Source organism: Pan paniscus, chromosome 11 (assembly GCF_029289425.2).
Source record: "Pan paniscus chromosome 11, NHGRI_mPanPan1-v2.0_pri, whole genome shotgun sequence".
Classification (NCBI taxonomy): Eukaryota; Metazoa; Chordata; class Mammalia; order Primates; family Hominidae; genus Pan; species Pan paniscus.
In genome coordinates this window covers 58,162,758-58,179,277 of record NC_073260.2, presented here as the reverse complement: position 1 = coordinate 58,179,277, position 16,520 = coordinate 58,162,758, and the positions used below count along the sequence as shown (strand labels likewise).

The following is a 16,520-nucleotide window of genomic DNA, read 5'->3' as shown; positions in this document are numbered from 1 at the left end:
ACCACAGGAAGCCGGAAGAAACGAAGAATGGATGTCCCCCTAGAGCCTCCGTAGGGAGTGTGGCCCATCTTGATTTTGGACTAGGGATACTGATGCGGAACTTCTGGTCTCCAGACTGTGATAGAATAAATTCTTTTGCTTTAAGTCAGCCAGTTTATGGTCATTTGTCACAAGGGCCATAGAAAATGAACACACTGTTTATATGGAATTACATATTGGATATTATAGGGCAAATGCAGGAGAGTTCCACTGAAAATACGATTAACATCCCTTTGAATCGCACAGATACTCAATTCCTTCTGAGAAGGGCTTCGTGATGCTAAGCCACTCTGCCAGGCTGTGGCTCTCCCCATGCTTGCGGCTGCACTTGCTCCTCACTGTGAAAGGAGCTAAGCACTGTGTGGGCGGAACCTAAGGGTGGAAGGAGAGGGGAAGGGGCCACCGAACTGCTAATATGAGGGGACGGCACCTTAACCAGCTTCGAATTATCAGAAAAACACAAAGCCTACTATTAAAGAGTTCAACAGATGGTTACTGTGTTATCACAGATGTATAGAAAACCTCTTTGTTCTAAAAAAAAAAAAAAGAAAAAAAAAGATTCCTGTCCTTTCTCAGACTGTCTTGATTAGGTCAAATTCACTAACTCCATAGCAGGCTTCTCTCTGGTTCCACATATTGAGTCAGTAGGGAGCACAGCCTCGGGAATCGAATCACAAACAGGGAAGGGGGTGCCCATACCTTCTTCAGGCCACGTCTGGATGTTCATCTGGATACGGCGCTATTCCATTCTTCCCATTTCATCACCTGTCTTTTCAGTTCTTAATGTACCTTAACATTATCTTAATGAGAGGTTAAATAATGCTTTTATTTAGAAGGTACCAAAAGTTCATCTTGTTATGAATCTGAATTGATCTGTGCATTGCTATCTAGAGGGAATGCTTCGGAAAAAGCACATTTTACTCACAGTGAACATAAGCAGTGATGATCAATGTAAAAATCTACTTTTTTCCATATAAAAACTTCTGTTTTACATGGTCTTGATCTCCATTCGATTATCTTCAGTCACTGTCTTCCCTACATCTCACTCCATGGGGTCTGAAGGGGGCTCACCCTACCACCTGGGGCCAGCACGGGGACACGACTCAGGCCTGGCAACTGAACGCCATGCCTGTCCTACTGGAAAGGACTGGTTCCAGGATGGTCAGGAAGCCCACGCTGAATGATGGGAACAGAACCTGGGACTTTCAAATGAATAACAGCAGAACCTGGGACTTTCGGCTTGAACTCTTGGGAGAAATACCCATTCATTCATTCAACAAATATTTGTTGAAAATCTATACTGTGCCAGGTGTGCCCCTATGTTCTGGGGCTATAACCATAAACAACAGAAAAAGTCTCTGCTCCTGTGAAGCTTATCCTACTGAGTAGAATAAACAAATAAAGGCATAATATCTGTAGAACTCAACATTGCTAAGAACAGAAATAAAGGAAAATAGTCACGCTCCTAAGCTGGTAAACGGTATGCCTGAAGCTACGGCATAGACAGAGCTGCCCAAGAATGAGGCCAGTTGTAGATGAAAATAAAACTGCAAGAAGGAAAGAGGCAGACTGCTGATGAAATAATCTGATTGCCTAAATTCAGCCTGGCTTCAATCAAGACACTTTGGTCCCCTTTATTGTTCAAGCCTATTTGATCTTAGATTTTGGTCACCTGAAACTGAAAAATGCTCAATAAGTACACTGTCCTGAGCCCCCACCCTTATCTTCCCTCTACAGCCAATAAATTGCCAAAGATTATGTACTTTTTGTGTGTACACATTCTGTAGGTTGCCTGTTCACTCGGATGGTAGTTTCTTTGCTCTGTAGAAGCTCTTTAGTTTAATTAGATCCCATTTGTCAATTTTGGCTTTTGTTTCCATTGCTTTTGGTGTTTTAGACATGAAGTCCTTGCCCATGACTGTGTCCTGAATGGTATTGCCTAGGTTTTCTTCTAGGGTTTTTATGGTTTTAGGTCTAACATTTAAGTCTTTAATCCATCTTGAATTAATTTTTGTATAAGGTGTACGGAAGGGATCCAGTTTCAGCTTTCTGCTTACGGCTAGCCAGTTTTCCCAGCACCATTTATTAAATAGAGAATCCTTTCCCCATTGCTTATTTTTGTCAGGTTTCTCAAAGATCAGATAGTTGTAGATATGTGGCATTATTTCTGAGGGCTCTTTTCCTTCATTTCAAGTTTGGTGAATCTTTTCACAGTCACATATTTCTTGGAGGCTTTGTTCGTTTCTTTTTACTCTTTTTTCTCTAAACTTCTTTTCTCGCTTCATTTCATTCATTTGATCTTCAATCACTGATACCCTTTCTTCCAGTTGATCGGATTGGCTACTGAAGCTTGTGCATGCGTCATGTAGTTCTCGTGCCATGGTTTTCAGCTCCATCTGGTCATTTAAGGTCTTCTCTACGCTGTTTATTCTAGTTAGCCATTCGTCTAATCCTTTTTCAAGGTTTTTAGCTTCTTTGCGACGGGTTCGAACATCCTCCTTTAGCTCGGAGAAGTTTGTTATTACCGATCATCTGAAACCTTCTTCTCTCAACTCGTCAAAGTCATTCTCCATCCAGCTTTGTTCTGGCTAAAGAATGGAAGGAAATTTTTGCAACCTACTCATCTGACAAAGGGCTAATATCCAGAATCTACAATGAACTCAAACAAATTTACAAGAGAAAAAACAACAATCCCATCAAAAAGTGGGCAAAGGATATGAACAGACACTTCTCTAAAGAACACATTTATGCAGCCAAAAAACACATGAAAAAATGCTCATCACCACTGGCAATCAAATGCAAATCAAAAACCACAATGAGATACCATCTCACACCAGTTAGAATGACGATCATTAAAAAGTCAGGAAACAACAGGTGCTGGAGAGGATGTGGAGAAATAGGAACACTTTTACACTGTTGGTGGGACTGTAAACTAGTACAACCATTGTGGAAGTCAGTGTGGCAATTCCTCAGGGATCTAGAACTAGAAATACCATTTGACCCAGCCATCCCATTACTGGGTATATACCCAAAGGATTATAAATCATGCTGCTATAAAGACACATGCACACGTATGTTTACTGCGGCACTATTAACAATAGCAAGACTTGGAACCAACCCAAATGTCAACCAATGATAGACTGGATTAAGAAAATGTGGCACATATACACCATGGAATACTATGCAGCCATAAAAAATGATGAGTTCATGTCCTTTGTAGGGACATGGATGAAGCTGGAAACCATCATTCTCAGCAAACTATCGCCAAGGACAAAAAACCAAACACCGCATGTTCTCACTCATAGGTGGGAACTGAACAATGAGAACACATGGACACAGGAAGGGGAACACTACACAACGGGGACAGTCGCGGGGTGGGGGGAGGGGGGAGGGATAGCATTAGGAGATATACCTAATGCTAAATGACGAGTTAATGGGTGCAGCACACCAACATGGCACATGTATACATATGCAACAAACCTGCACGTTGTGCACATGTACCCTGTAACTTAAAGTATAATAATAATAAAATAATAAAAAATTAAAAAGTTCAGTGTTCGAGTTCTCTGTCTCTTGGCCTCTGCGATGCCTGCAGAAACCCAGTCGCAACCCATTCATTCATATTCCTCTCCTTAGAGCCAGGAGTTAGGACCCCAAGGGCAGTGCTGAATCCCTGGACAGGACTCGGAATAAATGCATTCCCCCTGCTGTCTCTCAGAGGCACAGCTGTGAAACACATTCTATCGGCTTCCTGAGAGCTTCCCAGGGAGTTCATGCCCCAGTTGCTCACAGAAGTGACCAGCTCAATGACACCCCCTTTTGGTGGATTTTTCTTCTCTATTCCATTCTTCCCTCTTTTATGAGCTCACTTTCTAAAAGAGGCTACCTGCACAAACGCCCATCACAGGCTCAGCTTTCTAAGAAAACTCTGGCTGGGACAGTGGACTTTCCAGAATGGAATGTGGGCAGTATTCTAAAATACTAAATAAAATGCAATAGGAAAATCAAAGGGATGAATGTCACATGGCATAAAGAAGGAGGTAGAGGACATCTGCCTAGCCTGCCAAAACAAAACAAATTGACAATCAACCCTGGCCACCCAGGAGATGAGCTTTGTCACAGCAATTCTTCCTCATATCCCAGAAAAGAAGAAATGAGGACAGTAGAATCAACTGTGACATCCAAAAAAGGAAGGCTGCCCAATCTCTTCTCTAGAATGTGTCAACTGTGATTTATGAAATGACATATGCTATTTTTATATTGCAATGTTTGCTTATCTATAGGTAAGAGCTCACTATTTCTTATATCATGTTATAATTATATTCATGAAGAAGATGACCATCGCACAGACAAGTACACTGTGAAGAACCGTGAGGAGAGATTTTACCCTACTTGCAAGCTAACAAATGAGTCTGCCAGTTTGTTTCATGGTTGCGGCAGAAGACTCCTGGGTCAAAGCAAAGGACTGTATTACTTACAGCATAGCAAACAATATGAGCATCAGCATATTTGCATCAATTTCCTTGCCTCCAAGTCCTCTGGGGGAATATGGAATGGGCACAGATGGATGTGTGCACACGCAGTGGGTTACATGACAAGTGAGGAGCCCTGAGCTTAGGGAATTCAAAGTTTTCTATGGGCAGCAGGCATTGCTTGCCCTTTGGCAACACTGCTGAAATAAATCTCTTATAGTTCAAGATGTATTGATAAGCGTGTTAAGCTTATTTTTATACATGAAGAATAACAAATTGTTATTTTCTATGGTTATTCACAGTATCTCAAAATCTATGTGATATTTTACTAGCTTAGTTTTATTATAATTTTAAAAGATCATTTGGGTTCCTTTGTTAGTGGACAAGAATAAAAAGAGATAAATTAGTTACTTTCTTAAAGCTAAGCAACATCATTTTCTATTGAGGAACCCAAAACTTTCCTAACTTTTACAAATGTTTGTAAATTGTAGGTTCTGTGACAGCCTGTGCTATAAAATTTCATAAGCTTATAAGAGCTTTCTTAACACAGCTGTGGACTTTTCTCCTGGTGTTGTACAGCAGTTCAAATTAGCACAAGAATCATAAACCCTATATTTGAACAGCTATATAATATTATATATTTATTTTCCCATTTGATGTTGCATTACTTTTTCTACCAATCTTCTTACAATAAATTCATAAATATCTTAATTATAGCAAATGTGCAGTTCTTAAAGATGAGAATCATCAAACATATTTCTATTACAGAGATATATTCTTCAAAAAGTCATCTAAAATAGAAACCCAACTGGGAGACACCTTAAAAGGTTATCTCCCACAACAGAAGCTTTGCTTAAAATACTGTTCTCTTTGTATTTGTGTTAATAATTGATTTGTCTTTGAAATTAAGTTAGGAATCTACTATATCTAGTGGTCTTGAAATCAAAGCCCCCTCCCCATTCCTTATCTTCACTGCTGTGTTCAAAAAGACTAGACTCCAGAGACCTGTCCAAAGCTGGGTTAAATATAGGATGTCTGAGAGACACCCTTCTTTCATAGTTCGAGGGTAAGCATGTAGCTGTATGTGTGTGGAGGGGCGGGTGGAGGAGGTTAGCTGTATCAGGGTAGGCATAATACTATATTTTAAATCCCTCCTTCTGTTATAAATGTAAGCTGAAAATAGTCTGCTCCCAGCGGCAGCAATTGTAAACTCGCTTAGTTCTGCCTGTAATTTAATTTAATTTAACATGTGACATTGAGACAATGTTTCTTTTAATTCACATATAACTTCTTCCTCACCCACATTCCAGCCAAATAAACACATACTTATAGAAAAATGTGACTGTTTTCCTGGGCGCCCCAACAATTCAACTGTCCCTACAACACCAGGTTCAATTTAAACTCTATTAGCTTGTCTGAGGGCTAAGATATCTAAAAATCCAAGACAAATTATCATTTGCGTATATGGAGGCAGCTCTGATTGAACAGATATCTAAAACTGATAGGTAATATTGTAGATCAAATCACTCCATCAAGTCAAAGACTAATTCAACTGTTTGTTCAGTTTCCAAAGGAATCCTTCCATTTTGGTCTAGTGTTCCATAAACATTGACTTTACATGAAAAGGACAGTGAAGAGATCTCTTGAACCGGCCAGAAAGTTGAAGCTCAAGGTTGTAGAAGATTTGAGCTACCAAGTCCAAGCCTTCTAAAAGATTCCCAGTATGTATATATATCATTTTCCTAACTCTACATTTGCCTGAGAAACAATGACATTCAATAAACTTTTTTCCATGGGATTTAGTTACAAAATAAGTCAAGGAACTACAAGTCATATATTTCCTGGAAAAATATACTATTATACATATATATTATATATTCAAAATTCCGTAAAGCATATAAAGTATAAGCATATACTGAGTTATAAGGCATAACTCAACATAAAATTTTGAGGCCCTATATAAAATTTTCTTAGGGCCTCAATTGCAAATGCTTTAATTGCCAATGGTTCATAAACACATCTGTGAATTAGAAGCAAGTAATATCCTCTGTTTTTATACTCTCAAAAAATGTGACTATACTTAATCAAAAGTAATTCAAACCACAGCCCAGGCAATACATACTAGACCACGTCTTCTTGGTAATTTAATTCTTAGCAATAATTTTAATTGCTGCCTTATTAAGTAGATATGCTACTTAAATTACAATCCTGTAGTTATAAGGTTAAAACTATTTTAAAATCTCAAATGTTTTTAGATTTCAATCACTCTTTGTATTATTACAACAAAAATGTTCATTAACTGGAACACATGCAGTATCATTTTTTAGCCCCCACTTTAGGATATTTTTTAATTTTTATTACCAGAGTAGTCATTTCATTATAAAATTTTAACCAAGCTAAGCATATACTCCGTTTTTTAGAAAACTAGATTTACTGTAGTCCTGTTAAGGCTATCATAGTAAGCAATGAATTTCACACTTGTCTTTTATACAGTACCACAACACATCAAGCAGATATATGAATTCCTTGACAAAAGACATTTAAAACAAACAATTCCATGCTTTATATGTCAAGTGGAAAAGGAATATTTTTTCTACAGTGACACAGCAGACTTGACATGTGCACAGTCATGTACAACCAAGCGTTTGCAAATGCTCTTACAACGTGGAGCAACCGGGCCTAGGGACAAGCAACCTAGTCCCTAAGAGTTCGTCAAAGGTGCGGAAGCCCATTACAGAAGACCAGATAACAGTCAATCTGACGGGTTCATTCAGATATTCAAGCTTTAAAAAGTACTTCGAAGACTGATACAGATGTCCTAGGCAATAAACTTCCCAAAAAGAATGGCGAACAATCCCAGTGCCAATTACATCTTTGTCATTCAGAAATCCAGGCTAATTTGATTTAGAGACATATATAAATGAACTGTTATTTCTCATAATTGTTTTTTTTCAGCCTCTTTATTTTTAATCTACATCTCTTAGGTAAAATGCATCAATTTAACTACATTTACTTATTCTGAGTTTTTCTATCGGTCCATGTTTCCTTTAAACACAATTTTGAATGGTTTTTTAAAGTAACCATTTGATTTTGAAACCAATTTACAGAAAACATGGAAGAACTATGCTAATATGCTGTGTCACCCCTGAATACTTCAATGTACATTTCCTACAACAAAGATGTTCTCCTATATAACCATAATATGATCATCACAGTCATCATGGATAAAGTTCCAATATTTAATCCCCAATCTTGTTCAAGTTTCACCAATTCCCAATCATGTCCTTTATAACATAAGCATTTAATGCAGAATAGTATTTAGTTGCCTTGTTTTCTTAGCCTCTGTCAATCTGGAATGCCTCCTTCCTCACTCCACTCAACCTCTGACAACTTGCTATAGGTCACCACCAGTGCTGTCTCCTGTCTCTCCAGGTCCCCACCCTTGCTATACTGTGGATGCTTTCCTTACCCTGCTGGTTTCTGAATGCTCTGCCATGGTCCTGGGCCTCCCCACTACCCAGCATGGATGCCTAGGCTGAACTGAATGACCTTGGACTGAATTGTTCAAAAAGAGAAGGGGAGAGGAAGAGGAAGAAGAATGCCAAGTAATCTGATTTTTCTTTTTTCATGATCAAACCAATGTCTTGGAATTGATTATCATTTCCATGGGCTACTTATGCTCCGTACTGTTTGTATAGAGTTTGGTGAAAATGAATAAAGGCATGTGAACTACATTTTTTGGTTTTTTGTTTGTTTGTTTTTTTTTTGAGACAGAGTCTCACTCCGTCACCCAGGCTGGAGTGCAGTGGCACAATCTCAGCTCACTGCCTCCTCACAGGCACCTGCCACCATGCCCTGAAATTTTTTCATATTTTTAGTAGAGGCAGGGTTTCACCGTGTTGTCCAGGCTGGTTTCGAACTCCCGACCTCAAGTGATCCACCCGCCTCAGCCTCCCAAAGTGCTGAGATTACAGGTGTGAGCCACCGTGCCCAGCCTGAACTCCATTTTTTATAGAGTACCATTTGACACTAAAATTAAGAGTCTGTTACTCATCTGCAGAATCTCTCTTTAAATGGTATTACTAAAAGGTCCAAAATGAAACATCTGTAAAAATAATTATTCCTACACTCTGTGAGATCTCTTTCCTGACACATTTCACATCTAAGTGAGTTTCCTAACTAACCCACACACACTGTATAGCAGGCTTACCCTTCTTTCCCCAGGCTGGCTGGCGAACTTGCAAAACATAACCATTTAGGGGAAAAAATTGAGGCAATTAAAATTAAAAGTGTTTTAGGCTAAGTAATGAATAAATTAACCCACTGAAAAGTTACATCAAAGGCTATTACTCAGCATTTTACCAATTACAGGAATTTCTGCAAAATCTGCCCAGCCATTTGTTTGTGTATCCCTGGGATCAGTGCCCAGAGTTCAATCTTTCTCTTGATGCTTCCTGTTGTTTTCAGGGACTCAATGAGAGCAGTAAGTGACCTTTCACTCAGTGCAAGTCTATGGGCACTGAAGTTATGAAAATATTTCCCTTCATGCAGAATCTTCCTAACAAAGCTTTCCCATGTATTTGTCGGGTCAAATAACATTCAGATAAACTGCACATAATCCCCAAAATGCCAAATGTTTAGAGAGCTTTTTTTTTTTTTTGAGACGGAGTGTTGCGTTTTGCTCTTGTTGCCCAGGCTGGAGTGCTATGGTGGGATCTCGGCTCACTGCAACCTCCACCTCCCAGGTTCAAGCGGTTCTCCTGCCTCAGCCTCCCGAGTAGCTGGAATTACAGATGCCTGCCACCACGCCCGGCTAATTTTTGTATTTTTAGTAGAGACAGGGTTTCACCATGGTGGCCAAGCTGGTCTCGAACTCCTGACCTCAGGTGATCCACCCACCTCGGCCTCCCAAAGTGCTGGGATTACAGACACGAGCCACTGTGCCCGGCCTAGAGAGCTCTTCCCATGAAGAGCCATTTCATGCCATCATCAACAGGCTGCCTTCGTGGGTGGCCAATGTGCTTCTGGAAAACCAGCTGTGAATAACGTGAGCAACTCATGGTGTCTACATGAGAGGGAAACTTTTAGATGTCCTTATTGACTTTCTTCTTGGTATTGAAGGTGGTATAATTATTATAGTTACATAGTTTTATCTGGAAGAATTACTTGATCTAAAAGGTAATTTAAAATTAGTAAAATTTATTAGATATGAGGATACTAAGTTTCATCAACGAAAGAAGACTGAAAACACCCACAGTAGTAGTATTGAAATTTTACGTGTCACTCAGCAACTCGCGAGAGTCCCGTCTGGTGCTGAGTCCATTTGGAATATCTGTCCCTGCCCTCCCCTCCTCCAAAAAGAATGTTCACTGTAAACGAGAAGAGCTTAATTTCTATGGGCTTTGTAATCCTTCCACTGGATTCCAAGCAAAATAACTATCAATACAACTAATCCTGAGAATAAAAAGTAATCACAACTATGCAACAAAAACAGGAAAGGTGGTGGCAGGGTCTCACTCAGATTTCATTTTTCTCCAGGAAGGTCTTTTTGAAGCCCTGTTTATTCAATAGCAAGAGTGACCTCTAGTGACTTATTTTGTTGTATTTTGCCAGTTGATTGGTCAATTACTCTAGCATGCCTTTCTATAAGTAACTCATTTATGTGTTTATTTAAGCCAAACGGCAGTTTCCATTACAAGACCCAAGGATTTTGATTTAAGTAACAACGTTTTATTCACAAAGCCCTCTCACAAAAGCAGATTAAACTTGAATCTGAAACACAGTACAGCATCTGACCAAAGGAATCCGGAGCTTGTTTTTTGGAAGGGCACACCAAGTGTAGGATTAACTGAGGCGCAACTGAATCTGATGCACAGTGAGTGCATGAACCCATGTGCGTGCCCTGTGTGTGAAGAAACAACCCACCCTTGAGCCCGCGGGCAGAACAGCACTGAGCTACGGCAAACTTTTCATGACAGCTTAGGAGAACTGCTGAAAGCTACCCTTGGTTATCCTGCAATAATCTAAATTTCCAAACATGGCCACTAGCGTTTATTGGAACTTATTTCGAAAGAGATTTTGGTAGGAGAGGGCTGAGGCTGACAGCGGGGAGATGCCACTGAAAGAAAAATAAAAGTGATTTGAGAAGGAGGAGGAAGACATTTTAAAAATTCTAACCTCATGGTTTCATTAATCAAGAAAGAAAGACAACTCTCTGATAGAGATTTACTCCAAGCCGAAAAAAAAATGCGCAATGTTGTGTAAACATTTTTATGTGTGATAAAATATGGGTACATTATGTTTTGCTCATCTGTCTGGAATATCATCATTATATTAGAATCATAGCCCATTCTAGAAATAAAGGCTTCCTAGGTGTTTACCAAATTAAGGAAAATAAAAAACAGGGAACCCGATGGCAAATTAAATGATGTAAAATATTAGCATCCAGAGAGGAATCGTTTTCAAGATCACCCAAATGACTGGCTGAGTTTTGTCTTTAACCAAGAACTTTCTACTGAGAAACGAAGCCCCTGACAGGGGTGTTCAAGTGTTATTCCCTTAGTAGTTAGGGCAGGTTATTAATTTAGTTTCGCCTACAGGCGCTCTGTCCCTATACTGCGTGGAAGTTAATTAGCATTTTAACTCTGAAGCTGCCAAGGTCGGCAAAACTGTAAGCTGCTAACATCTAAGTTGATGCAGTATGATGTAATGTCTGCCAGTTTTTTCCCTGTTAGACTTAATTCCTACAAAATATTACAATCCTAAAAAGGAATAAATGACAGCATTTGCAGGCTAATCTCTTATTAAGATGCTCTTTTCAGGTTTTACAGAAACGGCCACTTTCTCAATGAATATTCAAGAACATCGATTAAAAAGTCAAAACATGCATGGTATATCTTAGACTCCCCCACAAGAGGAAAGTCTATTGTAAACAAAATCGTCTTTTTCGGGTTGCAATTCCAAATATTTTTTTAAGGTTCTTCATGTTCAGGAGCATGTTCTGCAATTCCACTTCCAAATATTACCGATAATAAAAAAATACAAAGTTTTCCAGACAGCCTAGCCCAAGTTTTAAACCATTTGCTGTACTTACGTGGATTTCCTGCTCCTACGGGGCTCCAAGTCTGAGTGGGGAGAAGCAGCAGCACCTTGAGGACGGCCCAGGCCACTGAAGCCATGCTCACTTCAGCCAGGCGCCCTGAGACCCGGGCACGGCGACGGCCGCTCTGCGTCGTTCCTGCTCTCACTCCCGTCCCCTGCGCGGCTCCGACGCTGCTCTGTCTCCCCTGTCCAGTCTCTAGCTCTCTTCCTCACGCACTGGCAGCCTCCCTCGGCGCTGCAGACCCTCCCGCCAAGCCGCTCCCGGCCCCAGCTGCGTCTCCGAGGTCGGCCCCAGCTGCGTCTCCGAGGTCGGCCCCGCGGACTCGCGCCGCAGCTTTCTGGAGCGCTCGGGGCCGCGCGGCGCCGCCCCAGGCACGGAGGCGGCAGGTTCAGGCGCGTCCCGGACACTAGGCGCGGGAGGCGGCCGGCAGCAACGCGAGTCAAGAAGCGAGCGGGAGGGACGCCCCAGCTCCGCCTGGCGCTCTCCTTCCGTTATACCGGCAGCTTCCTCCGTCCCTCCCTCCCACCGGGGCGGGGCGGCCGCGGTGCACGGACTCGCGCCAAAGACCACGCCGTCAGCCTCCGCCTGCAGGTGGAGAACGCCAGGCTTTATCACTCCGCTGTTCACCCAACGCAGGGGCTGCACCCAGGAAAATCCTGTCCTGTTTGAGTTCAAATACGGAAGATGGGGCAGAAATAACTCTGCGGCGTGTACTCGGGCAGACGCGCGCACACTTTGATTTTGCTAGGAATTCTGACTTGTAGAGAACCAAGCTGGGAAACCAAGCCAGGAGCAGGGAGAGGCCGGTGAGCCTGGGTTGTGCGAGTGCAAGCCTTTATTTAAAGTTTTAATATTTTGTCTATCATGGGTTTTTTTTCTTTGCGATTACATTCAATTTTAAAACTATTTCATTCATTCAGGATTAGCGTTACTTAACAGTTGCTCCTGAGACTAGTGCGTTAGTCCCTTCACCCTAGTCCTGGCCTTGGTGGAAGTCTAAAATTTACGTTTTATTCCAGCTTTCTGTCCAAAAGAGCAACCCCTGCAAGTGTAGGATGAGGAGCTCAGTCCAGCAGCAGCTAACACTGCACTCCTTGCGCGCCTGCTGTGTGCTAGAGGGAGGGGCGGAGGCGGGAGGCGGGAGGCGGGGGGGGGGGGTCTTTCTCTTTTTCTCTTCCTCTGCTTCTCAAATTCACAGTAGGGGCAAAGATAGACAAACTCACTCACATTACCACCACCGCGAGTTTCCAAAAAAGAAAGAAAGATACTAACTTTTTTAGATGGTATCTCTAAGAAATAGTGTATTAATCTTCCCTTTGGAAAGACAACTTTGAAAGGCTTTTTCATTAAAATGAATTCAAATGTAATAGATGTAAAATGTAAAATGAATTCAAATGTAATAGATGAAGAATCTTACAAAGTCATTCTTGAATTATTAATTGGGTTCACTTAAACTACTTTTGCACAAGAACTCTGTAAATAGCACGTCTTTTATTACAGAAAAATTATAAATCTAAAGTTTTGATTGACAGATCAGTTGCCTTCAGTGAGACAGAAAGAGAGAAAATGGAAATCATTTTCTAAATTGGACCTAGAGTAAAACAACAAATGTCAATCTATTATTATACCAATTTGTCAGGCATCAGATGGAGTCTTTAAAAATGTGAACTTGGCCGGGTGCGGTGGCTCATGCCTGTAATCTCAGCACTTTGGGAGGCCGAGGAGGCCAAGAGGTCAGGAGATGGAGCCCATCCTGGCCAACATGGTGAAACCCCGTCTCTATTAAAATACAAAAAATTAGTCGGGCGTGGTGGTGCCTGCCCGTAGTCCCAGCTACTCAGGAGGCTGAGGCAGGAGAATCGCTTGAACCCGGGAGGCAGAGGTTGCAGCAAGCCAACATTGCGCCCTGCACTCCAGCTTGGCGACAGAGCCAGACTCCGTCTCAAGACAAAAAAAAAAAAAGTGAACTTGGGTGTTCAAAGTGTTAGGCTTAATGGAGAAAGGCCAAGAAACTTCTACGGTGGTAGACATTTGCAATTAAAAAAAAATGGCTTCATTAAACTGTAAAATCACTAGCGTAGTGAGGGTGAATGCATTTTTTACATTGGAGGAATATGTTTATGAATATTATTCCCAACACATAAAATATACATTTTACACACTTATAGGTACACTCAAAATTTGTTCCAAATTGTTCATGTCTAGTAAACGTATATACACTATTTTATATGGTTAAGCCAATAAGCATCAGCATTTTCTTCTAAGACAGGAGGCTTGTAATTGTTTTGATTCCCCTGCTTTTGACTTAAAACTTATTTAGGTTTATTCTACTTAAGTTGTTTGGTTAGGGGACTTGAAGTCCTTAGACATAAATGTGTGTCTTGAAATGCATTTTATGTGGCTATAATTGCTGCTATATGGTTATTATTTAAATCAGCCTAGACACTTGCTGTGGTGATAATGCTGGCAATGAACTTTGCAGACTAAGAGTAGTGAGGCTCTAAAAATTACTTTGCCTAGTAGAGAAGCATCCGTCACAATCATCACACACTACACACTTACTGAACAAATGAAGGCATGAATTCGAGATGGCCGATGTAACTAGAACACTGGATGTCCTAGAAAAAATGTTGAATATCACAAATATAAATGTTTTATGTGTTGCTGCTTTATTTCCTTTCTTCCCTACTTTCCATGATAATGCAATTTAAACTTTGAAACTTCTTACTTACCTTCTATTTAACCTTAACATGGATAATAAATACAATTATATTTTTTATTTCAATCTGGATAATGGTTGCATGATTCAACCAGAATAAAAAAGGAATAAGATCTACTTTGTAATAGCACATATTTAGGAAGTGAGTATATTTATATTGGAACAAATGATGATACTGAGGTGTGTTTGATGACTAGCTTCTGGATTATAAGAATGTAAATGTTTGTTAAGATAGACTCTTTTGAAATTTGTTCTTGAATATTTTGAATTACAAAAGGAACATTTTTAAAAGAATTGTATAAAGAAAATGTTAATAATTGCCACTACCATCACCCCAACCCCACTGAGGTAACCAATGATACATAACAGGCTGACAGGCTAGTATGTATCCTTATGTATCCTTGTTTTGGCTCTTCTTCTTCTTCTTCTTTTTTTTTGAGACAGAGTCTCGCTCTGTCGCCTAGACTGGAGTGCAGTAGTGGTGTGATCTTCGCTCACTGCAACCTCTGCCTCCCAGGTTCAAGCAATTCGTGTGCCTCAGCCTTCTGAGAAGCTGGGACAACAAGTGAGTGCCACCAGACCCGGCTAAGTTTTTGTATTTTTGGTAGGGACAAGGTTTTTCCATGTTGCCCAGGCTGGTCTCGAACTTCCTGAGCTCAAGTGATCCACCCGCCTTGGCCTCCCAAAGTCTTGAGATTACAGGCGTGAGCCATCACACCCGGCCTTGGCTCATATATAAACACATACAACCTGTACATAGAGTTGTGCTTATTTTGTTTTAATGAGGTTTTACCTTGTACTTTATACTCTCATCCTGCAATTTTATCATCTCTCTTTGTAGTATACTGTGTGCATTCCAGTCTAAGCTAGAACTTAGTTTTCAGTTCTAGAAAATAGAGTGAGAATACAAAAATATAACATTTGCCTGCCAATCTAATAGCATTTTAATTCCTAAATAGATCTACTTTCACAAATATGCTACTTCTCAAAGAATTATTTTTCTTATGATATTTTTCTAAGCAATGCAATGTGATATTTATCAGATTTTTAAAATGCACTACTGCATTAGTCAAGGCCCAGAAAGAAAGCATGATTTGCTCAGATAGTTTAAAGGAACAGGCTGTAAAGAAAAGTGAAGGGACCCACCAGGTGACCTTGTGGCAACCAAAGACAAGCACTAGCAGAAAGCCTTTACCACCTACAGCAGAGGCGCAGAGGGAGGAATGGTTGCTGCCAGATCCCCAGAAGGCAGCAGCCGGGGAACACAAAGGTCTGGCAGGAGCCGCAGTGATAGAAGTAAAAAAATTTGTTGTCAGAACCTGGAAACAGGAGTGAGTAGGGAAGAAACTTTTTGAGCTCTGACTTCTGAAACCTTCCTGTTTCTGTGGGTGTCTCTCATTAGCCAAAACCAACTGGAAGTCAGCTGGGAGGGGAGCAGGGTGACACTCGGGCAGGAAGGGTGACACTCGGGCAGGAAGGGTGACACTGGGGCTGGAAGGGTAGAGGGTGGTTCTGAGGACCTCCACAAAGAATGGCCAGCACATCCTAGAACACTGACACTTATCAAATTTAAAAAAAAAAGTTTATTTTTGTTTTGTGCATTCATGTTCTTTAATGAATGATTTATAAAGTAATGGCTTGGAATAGAAATCTAAAGCTTTTATTTTTTAAATTATGAACCGAAGTAATCGTACTTGCTAGAAATTAAACCAGAGCTTTGAGGTCAAATAGTTTACTCTTTCTTCTGTTTATATTAACAGGGAAGATTAATTGTGCTGAATATCGTAGTTTTGAATGGAGCTTTTTATTAACTTCAACATCAGGAAATCACCAGAGTCCACCTACCTTTCCTTATTTTTCACAAAAATAGAAAGATTGATGTTCTCATAGAGCAAAAAAGATGAGGTCTCACTTCTTGTGGCCTTCTGACATCCATCAATATTTTAGGAAAACAATTCTCACATTTCAGGGCCAAATGGGAATTAAGTTGAGCTCAAATACAAAGGGAAATATTTTTTATTAAAACATTATAAATTTTTTTGTGAAATGAATCAGCTAGCCTAAAATTTAATCCTTCCAAACTACAGGAGGTTAAAAAAAACAAGTGAATGAATGGTAAACAAGTTGAAATTTTCTTTCCAGTTTCTTATCACTGGCTAATTGGGAAGAATTGAAAAGTCAGAAGAGG

At 40.4% G+C, this 16,520-nt stretch overlaps 1 protein-coding gene across 6 annotated transcripts in view; it reads right to left on the bottom strand.

The window, feature by feature from the left end:
• The window catches only part of LOC117978859 (contactin-associated protein-like 3), a 239,003-nt gene extending 226,718 nt beyond the window's left edge, over positions 1–12,285 (bottom strand). For 2 of the 6 annotated variants that reach the window (XM_055091856.2, XM_055091857.2), the window contains exon 1: positions 11,605–12,281. In XM_055091856.2, coding sequence (XP_054947831.1) covers positions 11,605–11,689 — 85 coding nt within the window. In that variant the 5' untranslated portion in view covers positions 11,690–12,281. Of the gene's footprint in view, positions 1–11,604 lie in introns of all 6 variants that reach the window. The other 4 variants (XM_055091859.2, XM_055091860.2, XM_055091858.2 and 1 more) reach the window with 4 other exon arrangements.
• Between the last annotated feature and the right edge of the window lie 4,235 nt (positions 12,286–16,520).